Raw genomic sequence first — 25,343 nt, forward strand, 5'->3', positions numbered from 1 at the left:
GAAGCTCCAATATTGTAAGAAGATTTTGTGTTTATTTAGAGTATTTTAAATGATTAACAGGGCCTCGTGAGAAAATATTTTGTTGTGTATCTCTATGATCAACAGATCATAGGCTTCAAGGAGGTAGTAAATAGGCTAAAAACATTTGTTGAAATTTTTACATACGACCATATGCTCTGAATGTGTGTTACATGTATACAGCCCCGAGTACATGTCAAACGCAAGCAGGTGGTCCTTTTGCGTTCCGGACTCATCAGGCAAACATGGCCGCTGAGGGAGATGTCGATTTGGACCTGGAAGCCGAGGACAATTGTACTGGCAAACCAGCAGAAAAACCACGAAAACATGATAGCGGAGCTGCTGATTTGGAAAGGGTTACTGATTATGCCGAAGAAAAAGAAATATCAAGTTCCGATTTGGAAACGGTGAGGATAAGATGGAACATGCGGGTTCCTCTGGCTTGAGGCCCACCGGTCAGCGAGCTAACATGGCTAGCTCCACTACATATTGTTCTGCCGAATTTATGCTTGGAGTAATTCAAGACAACAAACAATTCATGTTTTGTTGTAAGTAGATATACAACAAAACATTCCGGTTTTATTGTCTGTCGCGGCACGACCAGTGAAGTTTGTCCGTTATGGGTTCAAATAAGTTCGCTTGCTAAGTAGGCTAACGCACGTTTAATTCAGAATGTATCGTCATTATAGGCTTCTCTCTTTGTGAAACAAAAGTTTGGCCCATGGAATTAAAAAGAGTATTTTATACCTATGGCTTATTATTATTTTGTATTATGCTGAATTCTTTTTTTTAATAAGATTACAATTGAACCCTCAGTGGTGGGTTTTTCTGCTTCTTAAGTCAGTGATGTTAACATTAGTTGTCAATCGGTGATTTTAAATCATAATGGGATTCCTGCTTGGCCGAACTAAAAGACACCAATCTTTTGTAACTCAAGCAGAAAGATAAAACACGTGTAACGTTATGGATACAAATTGATTCCAAAAGTATGCTAATTCAACATTTCTTAATTCTATATTCATGTAATCAACTTGATTAATGTGGCAAGCAGTTAACAGACTATGATACTGTCTCCGCTTAATTGATTTAATCAGTAAAGTTGACGGTGTTTATTCTTTCCCCCCCCAAGGCAATGTCCGTAATTGGTGACAGAAGATCCAGAGAACAGAAAGCAAAGCAAGAACGGTGGGCCTCGCCTTCCTTTTCAATTATCTGTCCTGTGATAACATGTCCATATCCATCCCATGAATATGGATCTTAATTGCCATCTGTGTGACTAGTTGGTACATTCTTAAAAACCAATGTCACTTTGTAGTTTGTACCCGTGTTGACACATCAGACATTTAATTGTACTTGCACAGTGTAAGAGGTTGCTATTGATTGGCATAATTTGCCAACAAAAAGATGAAGTAGTCTGAAAGTTCAGAGCAGGACCATACTCAGCAAAGCATACAGTGTGAGTGATGATTGTAATTATTGGTTGTGATGTTTTCCAGGGAAAAAGAACTGGCCAAAGTCACAATTAAAAGAGAGGACGTAGAACTCATTGTAAGTATTGATGGATCTTTGACTAATTTTGTAGACTGCGTCAGATTCAGCAAATTGCGCCTCACGGTCCACTAGCTGTCCGTTCAGCACTCAAAGAGCTCTGGTGTTTATACTCAATCCTGGCTCTGGAAATGGGGAAACGTAGTGGCTTGGACTGCGCCATAAACAATCCCAGCCAATGTCATTGACTGTCGAGCTCAAATACCAACAACCACGAAACCGAATCAGATTCTCTTCCTTTTACTTCCTTTACTATATGTCAATGTTAAAAGTTCTGAAATTAAGCTTTTCATTTTTGAGATGTTCTATACAATAACAATATGCACTTGTAAACTAATAAGACTGCAAGTATGAATGCATGTCCTATATAATATAAAATAAATTATAAAAAGGCGCAAAATGATTGACTAAATGTTGTTCACAGATGGGCGAGATGGAGATTCCACGAGGCGTTGCTGAGCGTAGCTTACGAGAACACATGGGGAACGTGGTTGAGGCCTTGATTGCCCTGACCAACTGAGAAGCCCCACTGGATCACCATTTCAACACGTCACAGCCAGACACACTGAAGATGCTTTGTATCCAACCTCTCTGCTCGCTCTCATCTCCGACATCCAGTGACTGGATCTCCATTCCACAGCTCACCCCCCTTGTATTTGATTCTGTAATAAAAGTGACTTTTAAAAAGGAAGGATTCTTCTGAAACACCAACCTTGTTAGCTGCCACTTGTTTTCACTCGTGCTACGCTTTGGTCACATGAGCTTCAGAGAACGTAACACTATCAAGCGGCCATAAAAATATAAGGGGGTTGGGTAATTTATTACCAGTTAGGAGCAACACATTGTACAAAGAGGCTGAACAGCATGATACAAAAATCACACTAAAATTAAAACAAAAATGGATAAAACAAAACAGTAAAGCTGCATGTAGCTATTTAAATTTGTCACTGTACAAGTCCCCAAATCTCCTGGGCCAGCTTCCTTCTCAAACACTATGATACAAAAGTGTTTAAAGTTCAGCAATCTACTGCGATAGTCAATGAGAAATTTGGCCCAGGTCATTCCTGGAAAGAAAAAAAAAAAAAACCTCCATCCTCTGGAAGAGTGCAGTTTTTACACAGCCTCTCCACATCCCCAAAGGACAAACGATCATGTCCGTGGGACAGCACGCAAAGTAAGAGACATTTTTATAAACAGTCCGTTTGAGCTACAGGTTTGGGAACCTAGGTTTTCCTCTTCTGCACGGTTGGCCGGTCGAACACGTCTCTCACGCCCCCGGCCTTCTGTTTGAAGAACTTGGTGTTCTGAGCACTTTCTTGGGCCCAGGCTGAGTCGAACGACGTTGTGTCTTGATCCACCAGATGAGTGTATTTAGTGCGTCCTGAGCGCCCAAAGTTCTTGACCTGAAGACGAAACGGGGAACAAATTGTTAAAAGTTAATCGATATACACATTTTGTCCACATCTTATGAATCTACATGATTTTTAAGACACCTATGCTCTGATGTTTCATTCATGAATTGTATTAAATGCCAGTGGAAAAGCATGGTAAAATGTGACATAAAAAAATAATTCCATACCTGCATGACTTTGGGAAGAATGGTCTTGTTGAAATGGTCCTCCAAAGTAGGAGCGCTGAAGTCCCTCTTGAAAACATCCTCCTCTTCATCCTGTGCACAGGCAAAATACATCAGATAAATGTGAGAAAACGAGTCTCGTGGCAATGAACACAGAAACACATGCATATTAGCTCATAGATAATTCAGGCAATGTCCACATTGATGTTACACACTGACAGCACAATATGGTGCATCTCTGTTCAGACTGAAGACTTCTCGTGTAGCCCAAGAATGCTGAAGTGTGTGGCCACTCACCATGAAAAAGGCTCCTCTGTGGTAGTACTTCTGCAGGAACTTGTATTTGCCCTTGCTGGCCTTGTTGGTGACGGTTTTGCCGTTGTTGCGTAGCTCCGCTCTGCGTTCCTCCTCCGTCATGCTGTGGAACCTATCGATCTCCGCCTTGTCTTTCTCGATTCTGTCAGTTAGAATGCATGTGTCAGTGGCAAGTCTTTATTTCAGTCACATCCCCTGTTCACTCATTTGCCTCCCCCGTTGGTAGTTAACACTCTAATTAAAACTGTCAGCCATCACATAATTCACCAATTGTTAATAACGGAATATTCACCATTGCTCAAGTAACCATAACAACATAATATTAATGAGCCATTTCAAGCCAGCCTTTGATCTGTGTATGCCCAAGAGGCGAACATTCTGACTAACCAGTCACTAGCCTGACAAAAAGCACCACATGATGATCTTTCAGGAACATAAGAGAGGGAGGGCACTCACTGTTCTCTGGCCTCACGGTCGCGTTTGATGCGCTTCAGCTCGCGCACCTTCCATGCTTCGTACTCTTCCTCCTCGTTCTCATCATCCGTGTCCAGGGCGTCCAGGGCGAGGAGGGTGCGGCGGTTTTCCTCAAACTCCTTCTTGGCCTCCTCCTCCACGATTTTGAGCGTGTAGCGCCGCCTTTCCTCCGCCACCCTCTTAGCCTCCACTTCCAGCTCCTTCTGCTTCAGCTCCTCAGCCTCACGCTCAGCCACCGTCACACGGTCCTTCCTGAGACACACACACACACAAGCACACAGGTTATGCACACTGTAGTGTCAACTGTGTGACCTCATGGTAGTGTCATCAAATCATGACGCCTATGACAAATTATACATTTTCTGAGAGGGAGACAACTGAGGAGTCAGAGGTCCTCACTAATTCACTGAGAAGATGCTGATGAGATATACAGAACTGGTGGTGTGTCAAAATGCTGGTGATTGAGTAAAAATAATCTATTTAAAAGTTCAGTTGCTTTGACGAAGACCACAATCTTTGACACTGCAACAGTTTCGATTCTTATTTTCGGCTTATGTAGGCAAGTGGACCGTGTACTGACTTGCGGATGAAGACTGGTTTGAGACGGGGCTCAGCCTCGTCCTCGCTGTCTGTGTACTCCTCATACTCCGACTCGGACACGGATTCCTCGCCGGACTTCCCCTCCTCCTCCACCTCCATCACCTCCATCTCCTCGATCTTCCTATCCTGAGCACGATTACGCATCATGGCACGACGCCGCTCAATTTCCTGAAAGAGAAACAAAAGGTTAATAATCCACACCAAAAGACGTCCCTCACCACTCAATTTTAGATACATTTGTATTCTGTTAACATTCAGGATAGTCAGGCCTACCCTATGCCACATTTCCAGCGACACTACGTCATTTCAAAATGGCTCCTCCTCTGCTCTCTCCTACACTCACCTCATCATCCACCTCCTCCTCTTCCTCTTCTTCCTCACTGCTCTCTTCACGCTCCGGGTGCCAGGTGCCTTCATCAGAGTCCTCGCTGCTCTCGGCCACCAGCTCTGGTTCTGCAATCTGTCTGTGGCGCGCCAGTCTGAGGAACACACAGAAAACATCGATTGAACAAATGTGTGTGTCAACTCACAAATCAAAACACACCTGGAATTGACAGCCTTATTCGGAAAAGACTTCCCTTACACACAGAAAAAAAGTAAAGAATCGTTATGGGTTGACAACTTTGTGACATGAGTAAAACATACACACTGGCGTGTGGTCCATGTTCACCATAAATGGAATTTAAACAATACTTCCAAATATTTCTGCCATGATGAGCAGCATTTCTAAATGTTCTCCATGATTTTTTTCAAGACATAAGCGTATAAGTTAGTGCTGAAGTGAGACAGTTTTTTCAAAGATAGCAGACCTTTCCTCCACGTCCTCAGATACGCGGTTCAACAGACGCTTCAGACGGGGATCCGACACATCCTCCTCTTCCATCTCCATCTCAGGCTCGGCATCTTTACCCTTCTTCACGAATTGGAAGTCCTCCTCTTCCTCGTCGGAGGACTCCATGGGAGCGTAGTCAGGACGCTTTCCAGACACATAACGCTTCACTTTTACCTTTTCCATTGAGATCTCGCCTAGTTACAGAGAAAAGAGAAGACATTAAGGACCGGTTTTCATAAGAAGGCTAACCGCACTTTATATTCAATTAAAATGCGTTGACACAAATATCCTGTGCTCGTTCTGTGCATAGTAGCCATCAGAATAAATATAGTTGCTAGGTCTTGAGTTATGGTGTTCAGTCATCTGTAAATGTATTCTGGGGAGTACCCTATCCTTCTAACCTGATGCTTGCTGTATTTCAAAAAAATCATAGAGCTTAGTGAATGGTTTGCCAACATAGCAAGTTGTCTGACTTGTTTAAGATAGTTTAGCTAACATTAACGTAAGTTACACATCATGTAAAACATGTATTACTTCAGATGCCAGGTCACATACAGATGATTTGATTCGTTATCTACTGCAGTCATAATTAACGTTGTTATTTTCGCTCGCTAAGGAGCCTAAAAATCATTACCACTTTAGAAAAGAGTTCCAAGACGAGTTGTTATCGTTGGGTTGTTGGCTAATATTAGCATCGTCAACCATATAGCTAACAATTTAGAATTGTTTACGTTACCTTTTTCATTTCGGATGGGTACGGCTCCGGCCGTTGACTGAATCGGCGGCTGCTTCATGTTGAGAGCGTTTTGTCCAGACATCTTGAACTAATGAATTGTCGAGTTTTAAGGGTAAAAAGTATGTTTTATCGAGACAGTTGAATGCAACTACCCCGTCGTCTCGTTCGTTTCCAAGACGGGAAATGCGTCATGCGTTCATGGGACCGGATATGATTATGTTCCCTCTAAAACCTCTGGCAGTATATATGTTCCTTCTGCATTAACCAATGAGAATGAATTAATAATGTCAGTATTAGTGCTCTTTTCATTATGAATTATGGTACTGTTGACACTTTTTGAATCCGATGCAGAGTATGTAAAAATTCACAACAAAAACGTTTTGAAGAATTTAACTTTATTTCCTTTATTACATTTAACGTATTTCTTGTACAAAAATAAATCTCTGTAATAGTCAAAAACATAACATAAATGTATACAAAAACAAAAAAATGACAAAGACTTACGTAAAGAATGATCTGTTCATAGTCTTTGTGATAGAATGCCGCTGTTAGTTCTTAGCATTCATAAATGAACATAATCGAGCTCAGAGACAATAACCAAAAAGACTGTTTTAATAATCACATGCCGTGCAGAACTGTCCTTTAAAACATACCAAACACCAGAGGTGTAAAGTAACGAATTACTTTTACTCACGTTACTGTAATTGAGTCGTTTTTTTGTGTACTTTGTAATTTTTAAGTAGTTTTTTAAATCGGTAATTTTACTTTTACTTAAGTAGATTTTGACTGAAGTATTGTACTTCGCTACATTGGAAATTACATCCGTTACTGAGTAAAAAAAAAAACATAGTTCAAGGCAGGAATCGCGCACCACAATGCTCACTGCAGTGGTGGATGCTGCATAGAGTGGATGATGGAGTCGATGCAAGGCACCAGTACGGTGCCGAGTCACGAGAGATAGATATCGAGGAAGATGATAGTGCGGACTACCAACAAGCTGCGGACCACCAACAAGCTGAAGCACCGAACTTTCCGCCAGTTGAAATTAAAGATGATGAAGAAAACCCGTGGCCACATCTCAGCAAGCAGTTTGCCTTCCAACGTAAAAGAGGCAACAGCTATATGCTGTGTAAACTGTGCCTAATCCGTCAGTCAGAACTTTCTGCTTATACAAATTCATCTTCAAATCTGCGCAAGCATGTGTTGGTAAGTACAGTATTTGTCCCTTTCCATTAGTAGTTCAGACAGCGTTTTTGTCATTTAGTTAGCTTTGCTCCATTAAGCAAAATATGCGTTTCATGGCACTAGTAGGTAGTAGCCTAATTTTGGCTAGCACTTGCAACCGACCTGAGTATGCTAACGTCGACAGCGGTCATCCAATAGACTAATAATACCATTCCTGTCTTCCATTCGTTTCAGGTCATAGAATTATTATGTTCAGTCTCTCATATTGTGTTAAAAACTGCAGATCAGTCATCAGCAATGAAATACACCACATAAACTGATATTAGGCTAATCATTTGGCTGCCTCCCATGCCTTGAAACAGAACAATGTATATGCGCACACCATCGTTTTCAGACAGTTGGACAAGTCAATGTGTATGTCGTTATCTGCAATTTATCACGACGTTTAGTCAGATATTGATAACGATAAGTGGTGGCTTTGCAACGTGCACGTCTTTCATGTTCATGCTAAGGGGTCCCGGTTAGCAAGAATTGAGGATTATGAATTGTGATGCATGTAGAAATAGAAAATAATGCTATAATTCTGTATACTGTAGGTCTGTCATCTCAAGTAGCTATTTATAGCTATTTCTGTGTTATGATGCACTCTTGAATCTTGATGGCAGCTCAATACTTAATTGTCAGAAATGTTGTTTGTCATTCTACAGGTCTAGTCTATGTCAGACAACACCTTGACCGGATGTTGGAGGATGGAGCAAGTTGGACAACATTCATCAGATGAAGATGATTTATTTTCCTCAATGAAGTCCAGAAGGTACAGGGGAGTTAGAAGGGTACCTAGCCTGTGTCTCAGTCAATATGGATCTGCTGAACGCCTTTCAGAATATCAAAAAACTGTCCCTGAAACTCAATACTGGCCTACCTGCCTCGGCCGCGTGCGAGCGACTCTTCAGCTGTGCTGGATTGCTGTTCAATGCAAAGCTAGCCCGGATGAACTCTACTCATCTTGAAAATCAGCTGCTGCTCAAACTCAACAAGAAGTTTGTAGACTAATGCTCTAAAGGTGGACACAAGTAAAGTAACCAAAGTTTAAGTGGGGCAGCGGTATTTTTACTTTTTATTTTAGCTGTCATGTCTTGACATGTCCTCCCAAAAGTTCTTAAATGTTGTGTTGACATGTTTAATGTTTGACATGTTTAATGTCATTGCACTTATATTTCTAAAGATTCTCCTTTAATAAAAAATAACTAGTTTTTGTATTGGATTTATGACCCCTTGTCCTTTTTTGCACTATATAGGAGCGGCCCCCATCAAGTTGTTGAAAGTAACTAAGTAACTTTTACTTAAAGTACATTTTAAATGAACTACTTTTTTACTTTTACTTGAGTAGATTTTTAGATGGGTAATTTTACTTGTACTTAAGTAAAATTTCATCAAAGTAATTGTACTTTTACTTGAGTACAACATTTCAGTACTTTTTACACCTCTGCCAAACACCAACAGACAAAGTACAAAGGCTAACCATTGCAACCAATATCCATTTTTATTGGTAAAAGTAGGCTATAACAAGAAAAAAATTGACCAAGAAAACCACAAATAGGTTGCCTATAAGTTAAATCTGAACAGATCTTTCCCTAAAGAGCTGATATAGTAAATCCTCCAGAGCAGAGTTGGTGCCGCGGAGCCCTTTAACTACCTGCGCTGCCCACTCAAAGTACTGCTGCACCCTCCGCCGACCAACCTAGGAACAATGGGACAGCAAAACAACTGTAATTTCAAACCCGCATACAAAAGTGTATTCTTTACTTCAGTATAACAGTGGCTACTGACCTTTGGGCGTACACCGGTTGAGGTCCCTAAGGTTGTAAAGCTTATCGGCCAGTTTGACAAGTTTAGCCTGTTGGCTGCAGTGGGGTGCGTGCTCCACCTGCAGACGTTTTCGCTCTTGCTTCGGCAGAGACTTGTCGTCTGTTACCTCCTCGACAATCCTGGCAACAGTTGGTCCAAAAACGGACTCCAACTCATCGATAGTAGTGTCTGTGTCCTCCACTGTGTCATGTAACAATGCTGCCTGTCACAACAAAAAACCCAGCATAATATTAATGACAAAAATTGCAGCCCTGTTTTTTCTTTATAATATGGTTAGACAATAAGTGTAGCTGAAGATACCTGCAAAACGACAATATCTGTAATTCCTCCTTCATGGCTCAAGATTCTTGCCACTCCTAAAAAAACATCACGTTAGCTTGTTATATGCAGTATATGGACCAACATCAACATCAAGGCCAATTGACTGATGATGACAGATAATGTATAGCATACCGATTGGATGATTTATATAAGGTGTCTCTTCTGGATCCATGCGGCGTTGATTACGATGTTTGCCAGCAGCAAAGTTGACTGTTTCTAGTAAAAGTACAGCTTCTGAATTCATACTGAAGTAATTTAATGGCAAAGAGTCTGCAGCGGCAAAGTTACACACCTACGATAGGAAAGAGAGAGTACGTTTGTTGAACTGTCAAAGTTCACCGGTAGCATAAAACAACAACACTCATGTGACATTGAACCTAACTACCTAGGCCAGTGAAACAAAGCATAAATGATCGTACGATATTTAAATCAAGGTGGCATACTCAACGCACACTGAACCAAAGATTTGCAACCTTCTAGGTCAGAACTTCCAAGCTTCTTGATTCTTTTGAGGTAAAACTACATGTCACATGAAAACGTTTCCGGATAGATACAAATCCCTGCAATGGGTTAGTTCTCCGTCTGTGAGATCCAGGAAGCACGGTAGGCTATTCATCCCTATTTATTAACCGTATCTGAATCACATCATTAGGATGTATCCTTTTTAGTTTGCATACGTAAGTCACACATCAGTAAGAACTTATCTAATATTGTGACATTATAACGCTGTTATTGTCCTGCCATGACAGCTGATGAGTTAGCAAGATGACAGCTAGGTAGCGAACCTAGCCTGTTCATAAATGTTTTGTGTCAGTACGATGGTATTGTGATAGAGATAAAATCGTGTTAATAGTAGCTCTTATACCATATTTATACATGTATGCAACTACTTAGTCGACAGACTTGTCAAATGTAAGCATCGAGTTATCTCCAGAAGCGCAGCCTAAGCAGTTAGACGTTTAAGTTGCTCGACAATAGTGGCACAATTACAAGATAACAGTGACATTTCACTTCAGTATGTTCGCTATTATAACATTTACAGTGCTCGATTGCAGTCATTTGTAGTTAAGTCCCATCACTTAACCAATGGCACACACGGGCTGGAGAGACGCTCCTGACCTACCAGACTTCTCATTGCTCAAGAGACTGGCGAGGGATCAGCTCATCTATCTGCTGGAACAGGTAGCCTTCCATTTGTGAATTAAATGTTTCTCCCGTGTATGTAACTACTAACTAACTGCAAATATGACCGTAAATGATACTGAATAATGACATTACTCTTTTTCAAAATACACACAGGTAAATTACCAGTTGCTCTCAAATGTGTGCAGTGTGACAGTACTGTAGATGTTTGATTTTATGTTAATTTATTTATTTGTCTAAAGCTACCAGGCAAAAAAGACCTGTTTATTGAAGCAGACTTAATGAGCCCTCTGGATCGTATCGCTAATGTCACCACGTTAAAGGTAGGTCTTATCCAGTGTCATTATGTTATTAGACTTAAGGGCCACCAGATTTTATTCATTGTATTTACTTTTTAAGAAAACATTTATCTCTTAACTGACAGCTTTTGATGTTAAAGTTATACACTTTTCGCTTTTGGCAGCAACACGAAGTAGACAAGTTGTACAAAGTTGAACACAAGCCGATCGTCAGTACTTCAGATCAGTAAGATATATTTCCCCCGTCTTCAGCTTTTAGCATTTTCAAGTCATTGACTGAAATCAATGGCTTCACTCTGTGATGCTATATCCTTGTATATTCTGTTTTACTGTCTATGATGCTGTCTACGATTCACTGTTTTGCTGTCCCATTGTCTATAGGCTATGCTTCCTCATAAGGCCACGAGTACAGACTGTTAAATGGGTTTGTGGTAAGCATTTTTCAATACAGTTTGAATCTAGATTGCAGATCAGATTTGTCGCACTGCATACATTTTCAATAGATATTTCTCTTATTCCTTTTAGATATTGTCAATGCAGACAAGGCAGTAGGAAGATTCAGGAGATATAAGATCATATTTACTCCACAAAAGGTAAAATACAAGTGTCTTCATCTCTAGTTCTCCCTCCGTTATAACTCAATGATTTTAATGGTCTCAATGATGTTGAGCTTTTGCTCTGAAGGCTAATTTTGTATCCTTGTGCCATTTCTTCTAGTTTTATGTTTGTGAAACAATTCTTGAAGAACAAGGAGTCTATGGGGGTACGTGTATGAAATACATATATATACATATGCTGGATGTTTACAATATGTGTACGTGTGTGTGTGTGTACATATGTACAAGCGAAGCGGTATATAGATTTTATAGTATAGTATTCTGTTCATCTATTTACACACTCTAATTGGAAGTCATACATACCCAGTGTTCTGTGAATATGGTGTGACATATATACTGTATATATATATATATGACCATGACATATATATGTAACACCATATTCACAGAACACTGGGTATGTATGACTACCCATTACCAATTATATATAATATCCTATGATTGTAAAACACCCTGCCTTTTCTGTTCAGATGTGACCACAGATGAATGGGCTTTTTATCTCCTGCCACTGGACGATGACATCATCAGTATGGAGCTTCCAGAATTCTTCAGAGACAACTTTTTGGTAGTGTAACATACCAAATTAATATTGCATTCTCCAAATGTGTTCCCTTGTATTTAAACAGTGAGAGTTATACTCGTACACATCTTTACTGAATGTTCATTATCACCCATGTTTTCTTCACAGGAAGGAGACCAGCGATGGGTGACTACCGCAGGAAGTGCTCTGCACCTGCTGCACACTCTCTATGGTCCCTTCAACAAGGTGTATGGGATTGGCCGATGTGCCAAGGTGAGCCTTTAATATCAAAACATTGATATTGATATTGATTTTAAAACTTAAAACAGGCAGTTTACTTTTGATGCATGGAAACTTGTTACGGTACTATTACAGCTTATGGATGATTACTGTAGCATTTTGTGCAAATACAGTGACACGGGAGTAAAGGAGTAATATATTTTTTCATTTACACTCGACTAACATTGTGAATGAAAAACAACAAGGGGTGTTTGTTGACTGTGTGTGTGCGCGTGCTTGTGCGTGTGTGTGTACGTTGCTGTAGATGGCCTATGAGTCCTGGAGGGAATTGCTGGAGGAGGGTGAACAGAAGTCTCAGAAACCAGACATCGGAAATGTTTTTCTGATTGACAGAGGTATGGAAAAATGTATTCCTTTTGTTTGTAGTTTTAAGGTGTTTGCCTATTTGTAATTCTCTCTTCTTGTTTTGTGCAGATGTGGACTTTGTTACACCTCTTTGTTCACAAGTTGTCTACGAAGGTCTTGTGGATGACATCTTTAGAATTAAATGTGGTGAGAGATTATAGCCTAGTAGATGTATGGATGACCTATTTTAAATAAATCTAGCAGTTTCTTGTTTTTACCAGACATATAATTCAAACCTTCTTGATCTTCTGTGTAAGTGAGCATGATGCTTCGTTTATGGTCTCTAGGAAGTGTGGAGTTTGGCCCTGATGTCACTTCCTCTGACAAAAGTATTAAAGTGATGCTGAACTCTCAGGATAAGGTTGGTAAATGGTTCACATTTGAAGAGGTCTAGACATTGAAACAAGATGCCAGGTCCACTAAGAGTCCTCATTTGTTTTCTAGGTGTTTAATGAGATCAGAAATGAACATTTCTCCAATGTGTTTGGCTTTCTAAGTCAGAAGGCACGGAACCTCCAAACTGCATATGATGTAAGTTATGTTTAGTATAGTATCTCATCGCTCTCATCTTAGTGATTTTGAAATAATGTTAGTGCTAAAAGTGAAGTTATTAAAGTTGCCCATGATTTTTTTTTCTTCTAAATATCCACACCATCTAATCTAATAGTGGCTTGGTGTTTTGTAGAAACGGCGTGGTATGGACATAAAAGAGATGAAGACGTTTGTTTCTGAGGAGCTGAAAGGCTTGAAACAGGAACATCGGCTCCTTAGCCTGCGTGAGTTTCTTTTTAACAATAAAGCTGTTTTAGTTATCATTTTATGCTCCTGTGTCTCATTTCTGGGTTGGTAGTCGGGCAAATATGTTATGCAAATATGTATGTTATTAATGTTTTCAACTATACACATTGCATAGGCTTTTAAACATTTTGTAAAATGGATGGTAACGATCAACTGATGTCTTCTACAGATATTGGAGCAAGTGAGTCTATGATGAAAAAGAAAACAAAGCAAGATTTTCAGGAGCTCCTAAAAACAGAGCACTGTAAGGGCAGAATATGCTTATTTCATACTATCCATTTTGGTTCATACTTTTTAATGGTGTTTGAGCGTATGTTGATACATTTCCTCTCGTCCTGGTATGTCATAGCTTTACTTGAAGGTTTTGAAGTTCGTGAATGTATTGCCTTCATTGAGGAGCACATCAATAGACAGGTTAGTTGTTACAAATGTTTGTTATCTGCTTTCATTCACATTGCAGTGCACTGTTTTGATGACCCAATTAATCTAACTCAAGCTGATGCATGTGTTATTGAGTCACTGAATGCGATCTTCAGCTCAACTATTTCTCCCCCCGTCGCTGTAGGTGTCAATGATTGAAAGTCTGAGGCTTCTTTGTCTGTTGTCTATAACAGAAAATGGTGAGTTTTGTCAGTATACAGAAAAAAATATGTTGAATGAGAAGTCCGATCAATTACATTTTTGGTGTTTTGTTTTACAGGACTGCTCCCTAAGGATTATCGGTCCCTTAAAGCACAGTTCCTTCAAGTGAGTATTGTTACCAGATGATTCAAGAAAGTGGTTCAGGATTGCTTTACATTTTGGGCAGTGTTTCAATGTCTCTCTCTCTCCCTTTCTTACTCCCCTCATCTTCTGTCTCAGAGTTATGGCATAGAACACTTATTGACGTTTGCAAACCTGCGGCAGCTGGGGATTCTGGTGGAGCAGCAGCCAGGAGAGACACTGACAGTAATGGAAAGTAAAGTGGGCAAACTGGTCAATGACAGGACAGCTGGTAATATTTATTTCTATATTGTGTATGATTACTTTGAGTTATTCAGAAGTTAATAGTTAACTTAAATAGTTTAGAAGTTAGAAGTTAACTCGCACTCTGTTTTGTCATTCCATAATCCTTTGCAATCAAATATTTTTTTAATGCAGGAAAGCTCACTGAAACATTTTCCTCTTTGGCAAAGAAAAGCAATTTCCGGGCGCTGAGCAAAAGGCTGACTCTGGTACGTAGAACTTTTCACAGGTCATATCATTTTTTTCTGCTGTTCATCCTAATTAATTCATGAACTTATCATGAATATGACACAGTTCCTTTCCATTAATATTGATTTGTTCCATGTCCCAAGGTACCAAAGTCGGATGAGGAATATGACCTGCGAGTACCCAAAGACATGGCCTACATCTTTAGTGGTGCTTACGTCCCTCTTAGCTGTAAACTGATTGAGCAGGTGGGTGTTAGCACAGTTCCTTCGCTCTAGACCAGGTCATCATGAGAACATTAGAAAAACGATCACATTTAGTGTGTGAACAACCTTTGGTGGCCTTTCACAGGTGTTGGAGCGGGATGGCTGGATGGGATTGGAAGAGGTCACTCGAATGATAAATGGCCATGAATTTGCAGTCACTGGTGAGTGTCAGTCTCTCAGGCTTCACTGTTGCTGTAAAGTTCTCCATCGGTCACTTTATGAGACACAGCCCACATATGGGGGAACTAGATGCATGCATCCAAGTTTCTGAAACACCTACAATCAAGCCTTTAGGCAGGCAACGATTGGGCAGAGGAGTAGCCTAACTCCACCCTAGTCATGAACTATATAACCCACTGCCCATCGTTGTTCCCCTCATAAGTAGTATTTTCAGAACTTGCGACTCTACTCTTTCAAGCAAGCCTACTCTTATTATCTTAACTTTACTTACCAGGAGTCCACGTTACTGTTGCTTAACTGTCCCAATTGAGGTGCCTCACATTCCACTCAGGGATGTACAATTTGCTGGCATGGAGGTCATGAGTTCCAGCTGTCCACGTGCAGTGAAATCGTAGAAATGACATCCTTTACGATGACATCCTTTACATTCCTTCACACGCCGTACAGTAACAGTGGAACTGAAATGATAGTTGGATGACCTACAATAAACCATTCATGACACTTTTTCAGAGTGAATCTCATTAGTGGGTGATGCAGTAATGCCATGCCCTCTGCTCTGCTTTCCAGCTGGAAGCAATGGTGGGGAGGCCAGAGTCAAGACCGATGCCCAGCGGATCATCTTAGTCATGTTCCTGGGTGGATGCACATACTCTGAGATCGCAGCCCTGCGGTTCCTGGGCAAGGAGAAAGGTACCAAGAACAAAACTCTCAACTAAATATTCACCTCCATGTCCATCCAGTCCAATTGTGTCTATCAGATTCCTTAGCATTAGTCCATTGACACAAATATGCACCCACACATACATTCTTCAGACGTGTCTGGTGGAAATCTGTAACCAGTCTTATGCAAGATCAGTCTTATAATTAGATATTAGTAATACGTTTCCTAGTCTTCTGCAGAAGGATCAGAAACACACAGAGTCTGTGAAAATCGGATGAATTCTCTCACAGGCAGTGTCTATTTAACAGGGTTACAGAGATAAGAAGAACAGGGAGTATCACTGTTCCAGCACTCTATATTCTATTTAACGAAAGAAAAAACAATCACCCTAGTTCTCCTCAACTTCACATGACGTGCTTTACACAATAACACTTGCAATTGGCATAATTTCCAATACACGCTCCATAGCAGATTTGGCTAGGTAAGAAGATCTTAAAGGTAAATACACTGGCAACGGCCACTTGTGTTTAAAAAGCCAGTAGAAATCGATACACACCTATACAATGAAAATGACCTCTCTTTGTAATAAAAACAACCTAGTTTCATAATTCACCATGATTTCTGTCTCGTAGGTCTGAAGTTCATTGTGGTGACGACAGCCATCACAAACAGTGGCAGAATGCTGGAGGCGCTTCTAGACCACTGAGCATCTGAGGACATCGAGTCAGGGAGGATCTGTCGAAACCAGGTTGATTTTGATTATGGGTGTCAAGAAACCAGGACCACAAGAGGAAGACATTTCAGAGACTGACTGTCTAACCTTCCCAGCCCATGCTTATACTTTGTACAGAACTTTGCACCTTTTGCTGATACTGCTCAAGGATGATGCATTTGTATGTGCCTATGCCACTGGCTACTAGATTTATCACCTGTAGACCTACAATAGAGGTTTATGGAATTCAGGCCTGGTCAGAAGGAAAGTACTGAAGACATTGGAACTGAATCTGCGTAGTTATCTGGTAGTAACTAATAAAGGTCTGATACATTGCATGTTTCAATGAAAACTTCATCGCCACTGGCTGCATGGATGAGTGAATTTAATTACTTTGTAGTGCACCAATCAATTCATCAAGTTCAGTGTCATAAATAAGAGGATAAAATATATGAGCGATTTTTCTTTCGTTAAATAGCAATAGACAGCCTCAGTTTCGCCTGTGTTTCTTCTCTCTTCTTCTCTTGAAACAGGGCGGTGCACTGTAAAACGGTCATTGACATGATCACGGTATGTGCGCATGCGTCGTATGACGTAACCGAAATACTTGGTGACACAACCGCCCACTCTAACCAATGAGACCCAAACTTTATTTTGATGCACAATTTGAATCGGACAGAAACGCCTAAGCACACCAGGGACTTTACGCCGAAGACATTTTAAAATAACTAATAATTGAATCCTTGTCTGGTTGGATAACGAATTTGGAAACAGTGCTGGTGTCTCACGATGAGGAAAAGGTACGTTAGTTTAGAATGTCTTCACGTCTGAATATTTACGTGAGACATTCAAACATTTTGCACGTTGACGTTTCACTAACTTCGGCGTTACTGGCTACACCCCATTTTCAAGTGGTCAAATAAAGTCAGAATTACTAATGTTAGTTACGCTAATTAATTTGAATGAACAAAATTATATAACTTTGTCCAAATGTAACCGCTGAAAGTTTAATGTTATGGCCAGTTGCTAGCACACCATCACTTACTGATAACTGACTTGTGGTGAACGGTGACATCAGCGTGCTAACTAACGCTATTAGCATTACTTATTTCGCTTGATACACGTACAGGTGTCTTAACTGAAAAAACCTTATGGGATATTAAGACTAATACAGTAGCATTTAAACAGGTACAGTGGTGCTAGAAAGTTTGTGAACCCTTTATTTAATTTTCTGTATATCTGCATACATCTGATCTAAAATGTGATCACATCTTCATCTATGTCCTAAAACTTGAGGAGGACCCAGTTCCACAAACAAACACAAACATTATTTTGCAAAATGATCTAACATTAAATGCTATGTTGGAAAAAGTAAGTGAACCCCTACAATAATCAATTCATTTGAATGGGGTAATTGGAGTCAGGTGCTTCAATAATTAGGATGACAATAGGTCCCTGCCTATTGAAAAAACATAAATCTGGGTCTTCACTATCAATCCACTGTCAGGCAGATAGTCTACAAATGGAGGAAATTCAGCACCATTGTTACTCTCGCCAGGAGTAGTCGTCCAGCAAAAATCACTCCAAGAGCATTTAATGTTTGATAATTTTGCTCAATAAATGAAATGTAAAAGAAGAATGTTTTCTGTGTTATTTTTGTTGTTGAACTGTGTTCACTTTATCAAGTTTTAGATCAAATGTATGCAGATATACAGAAAAGGTTCACTAACTTTCTAGCACCACTGTATGACATGGCTAGCTATCGGCTAATGTGAATGTTTGCTTTACTCACTGTAAGTTATTTGACGTTAACGTTAACCCAGATTGTATTTGTCATTGTCTATTTGGGGGCAGTGAGGTTCTTGCCGCAGAATCTGTGGCATGCCTGAATAAGGCACTCTGCCATCTGAAAGATATCTGGGAGGAAATCGGTATCCCAGAGGACCAGCGGCTGGAGCGAACAAATGTGGTCAAGAATCATATCAAAGTAAGTACTTGCTAGCTGTCTCCTTCTTTACAACAGGTGCAGCCACAATTCTCATTATTAACACCACCCTTAGATAATCTATGTGTCCCTACTATAACATAGTCATAATTAATTTGATGCTTGTATATCATGTTGGCAAGCCATTAGGCTTAACCTGTCACCTCTGCTTTACGGCCATGGCATGGGGATTTTGAATAGCGCAACAATATAGTGCTCATGGCCGTAAGAAAGAAAATCCCGCACCTCACCCTAAAACCTGCCATTTAGTGTTAAATCCTGTTTGCATACAGGGGCTGCTGGATATGATGATCGCAGAGGAGGAGAGCCTGAGGCAGCGGTTGACGGACAGCATTGCGTCATGTCGCAAAGAATTGCAGAAATTCTGCCAGGAGCTGCAGTTACCTCCTTTTGAGGTAAATGTCCTGCATACAGTTTGTGTTGAGATTTAAAATCGAAACAAACGATAGCAATACAAATCCATGTTGTGTTCCTCAAACACAGGAGGATGAGTACCAGACGATGCTTCTGCAGGAGAAGGCCATCCGCATGCGGGTGTCTGTAATGGTGGAGGAGAAGAGCCAGCGCATGAGGCAGCTGAAAGCCCTGACGGATCAGGACCAGGACTTGTGTGACCTGCTCTGCTCGGAACCGTTCCCCATCTCGCCGGACCGGGTTCCCTCCACGGAGCAGCTGCAGAAGTACAAGCAGCACGTTGCACAGATGTGTGCAGAGAGGGTGCGCTGACTTGCATTATTTTACACTCTTAAAGGAGGACCTCTACACACACACATTTCAGATTATATTTACTTATTCTGTTATTTAGTTCTCTTGTGTGGAGAATGTACTGCTACTTAGATCTTAGGAAGATCTGTCAAACTTTCAATTCCACTGTTTAGAGATAAAATTGTGAAGAAATGTTAGTTGGTTATATCAATTAACCTGTAATAGCCTTACATACGGCTGTAGAAATTCATATTTTGTGGATTCTTATTTTTTGAAGGAAAAGCGGCACAGTGAGTTTGTCAGGCTGAAGAAACAAATAGTCTTGGCTATGGAGGATCTGGATCAACTGCCAGAGACCAGTTTTGAGAAGGATGTGGTTTGTGAGGATGAAGAGGCTTTCTGTCTGTCCAAAGAGAACATCAACTCACTGAAACTCCTGCTTCATCAGGTATGACATAGTTATTACTATGATTTATGATTTCACACATGTGGTAATGAATATTTTACATAGTTATGGAGTAGCGTTGGATTGATTTAATAGGTCTTCCTTGCATGTTCATGGCACTTCTAACACTTTTCACGTGAGCCAGAGAAATCCTCATATTGACATTTGAGGCGCAGTGTTGAACTGAAGACAATCTGTTAGAAGTGCCATGTCTATGGTTAAAACATAGGGGTCACTGGCCCCTCTCCTAAATTAACACATTTTCGTTACCATGCTGATGTAACATATCTGCACCTATCAGTCAGGTGTGCCTGAAGGCCTGCATTCGCTTGATTAGGTGTAGAGATCTGACTAGGATGGAGTTTTCTGTCCCCCTCCTGCAAAAACTATGTAATATTTTGTCCCGCTCCCGCCTGCGTCTTTCGAGTTTTGTCTCGCTCCCATCCGCAAAATCCCGCAGGTGGGCGTTTACACAGGATACATTTTTGCCCACGCTCATGAAAATGTGCCGTGATTGGTGTTTTTTAATCTTGTGCCTGTTTATGTAAAATATGGGTTATAACTTGCTGCTCTAGTGCAAACATGAATAACATTCTGTAGTTTAAGAAGGAAAAAATCTGGTTTTATTTCGTTTTATACATATAGTTACAATTTGTGGGTGTCCTGAGTCATGTCTTTCTCCTGCTCCCGCTCACGCATCCGTTTCTTCCCGCCGTACCCGCAACCAAAATGAGTCCCGCGTTTGCGCTGGGAGCTGCGATACTCCCGCAGGATTGCAGACCTCTAATAGGGTGTAGAATAATAGGGCTATCTCACTGGACTTTACAGGAAGACATTTTCACTGGTGAAAGTACAGGAGCTGCTTTTCACATGTGATCGTATTTTGGCTCTTGTGTTCACCTCATTCTCTTAACTCTTAACTCCGACTGCAGTTGGAGATCCGCAAGGCTGAGAACGAGGCGCTGTGCATGGGATATCGGGAGAAGATCCAGCAACTGTGGGAGCGACTGCAGATCCCACAGGAGGAAAGAGACACCATGTCTGTCCACATGAGCCTTTCAAAGAAGAGGAGCATGGACGCTGTAAGTCTGGACATCTTGTGAATCGATCATAATTGTTGAATAATTAGTTTTATTGATTTGGCCTGTCCTGAAAGTTAATTCTCTTCATTTCTAATACTTAATAAAGCCCATTTCATGGGAATAACTTAGATTAAAGTTTAGGTTTAAGATTAAGTTTGGCATTTCTTAACTTGTACTGTGAGAATGGGACTGTTTTACATTTGAGGTTAAAAAGTTTCTTTAAGATGTGGTGATTACGCTGAATCTTTGTTGTGCTGTTGACAGTTGCAAGAGGAAGTGGTACGTCTTGAGGCACTGAAGCGAAAGAACATCTGCAGCATCGTCACATCCATCCGTGAGGAGATCGCCGTCCTCTGGGACAAGTGCTTCTACAGCACAGACCAGCGGCAGGAGTTTGGGGCCTACTACAATGGTAAATCAGAGATGAACAAACACTTTCTATAATGGGCAAAAAGTAATTGAAAGAGAGGAATGGGCCTATTCTATAACTGCTGCATGCTCTTTTTTTTCTGTTCCTCATTTGTGAAAGCATTCGTATTGTGACTTAATTTAATCATTGTTATAGTATGTAGACTTCCACTGCTGCTTGACACTGTTGTTGTGTCCCGTGCCTAAGCTCTGCTCGTCTTTTCTTTGCAGATGACTTCGCAGAGGAGCTGCTGAGCGCACATGACTCGGAGATTGTGCGCCTGAGGCAGCACTACGAGAGCCACAAGGAGCTGTTTGAGGGCACTTATAAATGGGAGGAGAGCTGGAAACTTTTCTTAGATTTAGAGGTTAGATTGATTATTTGTTTGTTGTGCTTTGTGTTCTTTTGTGTGCCTCAGTTGTGCATTTCCACCACTTTTATTTTATGCCATGGGTAAAAGTTTTTTTTGTTTTCTTGTTGTTGTTTTGTTTGTTTTTATATTTTTTTTAACAAGTTGTTGTTTGGTTCTCTGTCTGTCCTCCTTGGTCTGTACTTGAACCAATAGAAAAAAGCAACAGATCCCTCCCGATTCACCAACCGCGGAGGAAACCTTTTGAAAGAGGAGAAACAGCGCTCTGATTTACAGAAGAGTCTGCCCAAGGTAGAGAAATATTCATGCTTTCTAACCATATCAGCTGGTAGCAGCAGCATCACTAGTGCCTGACAGTCTCTGGCATTATTTAGTAAAGCGACATCCAGCAGTCTGCTTATCGGGTGTGGGTGTCCCCAAACAAGTGGCCTTAGCACTTCATTTACAAGCAGAGGAATAGCAAGTTTGTGTTGTGATGTGTGTGTGTTTGATCAGCTGGAGAAGAAGCTGAAGGCCCAGATTGAGCAGTGGGAGCAGGAGCAGGGCCGTGAGTTCCTGGTCAAAGGTCAGAAGTTCATGCAGTACGTGTCTGAACAGTGGGAGATCTACCGGCTGGACAAGGAGAAGGAGAAACAAGAGAGGGTAAGACTGCGGGCGTGTGCGCGTGCGTGCACTTGCACACATGTCATTTGAGCTGTGGAACATTTCCCAGACTTGCTATGTCCTGTTTGTTGTTGTTTATCTGTGTCTGTTTACCCCTTATCCATTGACTCCACAGCACATAAAGAAGAGCAAGCAGACAGAGGAGGACATGTTGTACGGTACTTCTGTCCGTTCGCCATGCAAACGCAGGTTCCTGGGGCCAACCACCACCCCTGGCAAAGCACGCAAGGTAACCTCAGCTGTTGGTGATGGATATATTGCTTTTATACTAGGAATCTTCATCCAGAGGTTGCTTTCTATGCATATATTAAACCATTTCTTTCTATTATGTATGGATGGGTTCGGGATCTTTTATCTCCTTGGTGTAACCTCATTTGTGTCATTGTGTCTGCGTGCACAAGACTTGACTAGATGGCTTTGGGTGATGGCGTTACTAATCAGGGATGTGTTTGGGTGTGTGTTTGTTTGTTTGTTTGTTTGGGGGTGTGTGTGTTCAGCTAAATGCAACATCCGCTCTGTCTACTGGCGCATCAAACAGCACACGTTCCGTCTTCGGGGGCACGGTCTGCCACTCACCTGTGGCTCGGCCACCTATGTCTGTCAGCAAGGTCAGCGCACCGTTTAAACACACACACACACACACACACACACACACACCATCACAGGAACAGGAATGGAGCTGTGGTCCATACTCGGTAAACTAACCCTGGCATGCAAGTGTAAAGTTTTACACTTAACATTGCATTAATACTTAGATCTTCATGCTGAAGTGGTCTAGTATTTACCTCTGATCCAACTGAGGAGTTTTACACACATATCACATCAATGCTGGCTCGATGTAGGGCTGAAGTAAAAGATTTATGAGAAGTTTATTTTCTAAAGGAGTGAAATACAGCGTGTCTCTACATGGATTTCCATACAGCGATTGACTCAGTTTTGTTTCTTTTTAAAGTATTTTGCGCCTCTCTCATCACATGTTGATTTGCTCTTCCTCCTCCCCTCCTTGTGAACTGTTCTGCAGCAGGTTAATGGCCCCCGTACCCCGGTCAGAGTCAAACAGCTGCGTGGGGGCCTGATGGAGCGCAACAAGGAGAACCTCTGCCCTTCCCCCGTCATCAGTGGTGCGTTGCCGAGCAAGCCAGCTAGCCCTCAGCCTAATGTCAGCATTAACTCTGTCGCCAGCACCTATTCTGAGTTTGCGGTAATTGCTCATTCTTTTCCTTCTCCAATCATAAGGCTCTTTCCTCTCTTGATTATTTTTGTTTGTTTTCAAATATCAAGTCTGTTTCACGCAGCAACACACAGTCTGGTATAAAATAGGCTTTGAATGCTGGACATTCAGTGTGTGTAGGTGATGTAAGCAAGATGATGCATCAGGTTGGTTGGCCTTTTTCCCTATTGATGCAAACTGCTGTAACTTGAGTCCATTGTCCTAAACACATTTCTTACTCTATTTGTTGTAGAGGGAATGGACCAGCGGTGAGTCAGTCAAATCCAGGTTTGTTGGACTGTAGAATAGAGATGAGAAATGCAGAATGTCATACACTGCCCTGTCAAACTATTTGAGACACGCACATTATTAAGCACAATAATACTTGCTACTCAACATCTGTTATGGTCAGACATTTATAGTAAAATTCCTCCTTATCACCATCTTCTCAGTTTATGCTTTTATCCCAGGTCCTTGCATTATCTTCAGGGTTTATCTACTAGTTTAGCCACTGCTTTAGGTTCTAAGATGGGCTGTGTGTTGCTGCTCTCTTCCACCTCCCCCTGTTTTAATTTTCCTGGTCATCACCTCCTGGCTTTACCCCTGTCTCTTCTCTTCTGTGGGCTGAAATTATCTTTAGATAACTAACCTGTGTTGACACAGCCTTTGTGATGTGTTTGATCTCCTAACTCTCCTAAAACTGACAGCAGTTTATGTTCCCTCCCTAGCTCTATGAATACTGGTTTACTAATTCATGTACAGTATGTGACCAGACGTATTCCATTTTACTTGGTCATTGTGGTTTAACACATCATTAGCAATAATACTGACTATGGTAATAATGGTATGTTTTGTTTAAGCTTGTTGCTTTGAGTTTTTAGTTAATTTGACCACCTATAAGGTCACAATGTCTATAAACAGTGTCTCATTGTGTAAAAGTGTTATGTTGAGATTACATTCAATGAGGTTTCTTAGACATGTACTCTAACATTGAGTGTCACAGCGTCTTGCCAGTACATTACCGTTTCACAGGTCATTTCAGGAAATATTTTACTTCATGTTTTACAGCGAGACCTCTCCAAAGTGTCAAAGTCCAAATGTGTGGCCGAGATTTTGAACTCAACCGTCACTCACCTTTAACCTTTCACCCATGACCCTTTGAGGAAGGGAAAAAATGGAAAAGAGAAGAAGGAATAGGGCGTGCAGATGAGTGAAGCTCTCTGAACTAAATAACTGCTCATTCCAAAAAATATGCATTTTGTATATCAATGAAGGTAATATATTGAAATATTAAATTGATCTGGCATGCTTGCTTTATCACTAATAAAACACTATTTTAAGGTTTTACTGGAGCTATTGTTATTAGAATGATAACATGATGGTACACTAAAAGTATTTAGAATTTTAACAAGCTACTATACTACTCTTTTAATCTTATCCATTGCAACGGGCTTTCTTATTTATCCAAGTTAAGTTGTTGTACTTGTAGGATGCACATCATAAATATTTTGCACATTGTTTCTGACTACATATTCAGTTCATCCTCTTTGCATTTTTTTTTTATTTTTTATTTAAACTATATTTTATGTATGTGTTTGGATCAAAACATGTCTTGTTTAATGTAGTATGGTTTCCGTTATTCCAGAAAACAGGTTACATTCATGTCTGTTGATATTTCAATGTGGAAAAGGTATTTTTCTGTCTTGCTTTGTTAAAGGAGTTTTTCTTCTTTGATATGATCAGAGTGTCTTCTACTCATGTATTATAAACATGTAAATTTAAAACATTTGTTTTGGAAAAAAATAAATGAATGCACTCGTAATTATTTGAAATCTGATGTTGGTCCTTTTTCTTGCTTTCTTCACTTGTATCTCCTGTAAAGGTCATATATCTGCCATATTATTTAATAATTCACAATCTTGACAATTAGTCTCGCTGCCTCTGCCTT

At 40.7% G+C, this 25,343-nt stretch overlaps 5 protein-coding genes across 9 annotated transcripts; 3 read left to right on the forward strand and 2 right to left on the reverse strand.

Moving 5' to 3' along the window:
• The first annotated feature begins 216 nt into the window (after positions 1-216).
• Positions 217-2,277, forward strand: hypk (huntingtin interacting protein K). Its single transcript, XM_012836563.3, has 4 exons — positions 217-425; positions 1,148-1,203; positions 1,515-1,566; positions 1,991-2,277. The coding sequence occupies exons 1-4, from the start codon at positions 264-266 to the stop codon at positions 2,084-2,086; spliced, it is 366 nt and encodes a 121-aa protein (XP_012692017.1). The 5' UTR covers positions 217-263; the 3' UTR covers positions 2,087-2,277.
• Positions 2,278-2,367: 90 nt separating this feature from the next.
• Positions 2,368-6,298, reverse strand: mfap1 (microfibril associated protein 1). Its single transcript, XM_031569064.2, has 8 exons — positions 6,100-6,298; positions 5,341-5,557; positions 4,875-5,010; positions 4,512-4,699; positions 3,914-4,183; positions 3,440-3,599; positions 3,146-3,235; positions 2,368-2,969 (listed from the first exon to the last, which is right to left on the reverse strand). The coding sequence occupies exons 1-8, from the start codon at positions 6,179-6,181 to the stop codon at positions 2,790-2,792; spliced, it is 1,323 nt and encodes a 440-aa protein (XP_031424924.1). The 5' UTR covers positions 6,182-6,298; the 3' UTR covers positions 2,368-2,789.
• Positions 6,299-6,475: 177 nt separating this feature from the next.
• hddc3 (HD domain containing 3) lies at positions 6,476-10,664 on the reverse strand. Its single transcript, XM_012836583.3, is given in 7 exon segments — positions 6,476-6,759; positions 8,782-9,014; positions 9,016-9,025; positions 9,115-9,355; positions 9,454-9,509; positions 9,607-9,766; positions 10,598-10,664. Coding segments are annotated over 6 exon segments (597 nt in total). The 5' UTR covers positions 10,610-10,664; the 3' UTR covers positions 6,476-6,759; positions 8,782-8,896.
• Positions 9,773-16,844, forward strand: vps33b (VPS33B late endosome and lysosome associated). Of its 2 annotated transcripts, none has more exons than XM_012836580.3 (24): positions 9,773-10,077; positions 10,517-10,656; positions 10,860-10,940; positions 11,081-11,142; positions 11,298-11,347; positions 11,442-11,509; positions 11,634-11,679; positions 12,004-12,098; positions 12,222-12,326; positions 12,598-12,688; positions 12,768-12,845; positions 12,986-13,059; positions 13,143-13,229; positions 13,384-13,474; positions 13,666-13,740; positions 13,846-13,910; positions 14,062-14,116; positions 14,197-14,243; positions 14,358-14,490; positions 14,637-14,710; positions 14,834-14,935; positions 15,039-15,114; positions 15,701-15,823; positions 16,427-16,844. In XM_012836580.3, exons 2-24 carry the CDS (start codon positions 10,561-10,563, stop codon positions 16,498-16,500), a joined length of 1,848 nt encoding a protein of 615 aa, XP_012692034.1. In that variant the 5' UTR covers positions 9,773-10,077; positions 10,517-10,560; the 3' UTR covers positions 16,501-16,844. The 2 variants fall into 2 exon arrangements, with proteins under 2 accessions (XP_012692034.1, XP_031424918.1); XM_031569058.2 differs by having other exon boundaries at positions 10,530-10,656.
• A 104-nt stretch (positions 16,845-16,948) lies between these two features.
• Positions 16,949-25,230, forward strand: prc1b (protein regulator of cytokinesis 1b). Of its 4 annotated transcripts, none has more exons than XM_031569059.2 (15): positions 16,949-17,306; positions 18,361-18,493; positions 18,784-18,906; positions 18,995-19,228; positions 19,494-19,664; positions 20,594-20,743; positions 21,008-21,155; positions 21,383-21,519; positions 21,718-21,813; positions 22,018-22,164; positions 22,301-22,414; positions 22,683-22,793; positions 23,207-23,386; positions 23,649-23,683; positions 24,464-25,230. In XM_031569059.2, exons 1-15 carry the CDS (start codon positions 17,296-17,298, stop codon positions 24,510-24,512), a joined length of 1,839 nt encoding a protein of 612 aa, XP_031424919.1. In that variant the 5' UTR covers positions 16,949-17,295; the 3' UTR covers positions 24,513-25,230. The 4 variants fall into 4 exon arrangements, with proteins under 4 accessions (XP_031424919.1, XP_031424920.1, XP_031424922.1 ...); XM_031569060.2 differs by having other exon boundaries at positions 23,210-23,386; XM_031569062.2 differs by lacking the exon at positions 23,649-23,683.
• Positions 25,231-25,343: the final 113 nt, after the last annotated feature.

Source organism: Clupea harengus, chromosome 6, assembly GCF_900700415.2.
Source record: "Clupea harengus chromosome 6, Ch_v2.0.2, whole genome shotgun sequence".
Lineage (NCBI taxonomy): Eukaryota > Metazoa > Chordata > Actinopteri > Clupeiformes > Clupeidae > Clupea > Clupea harengus.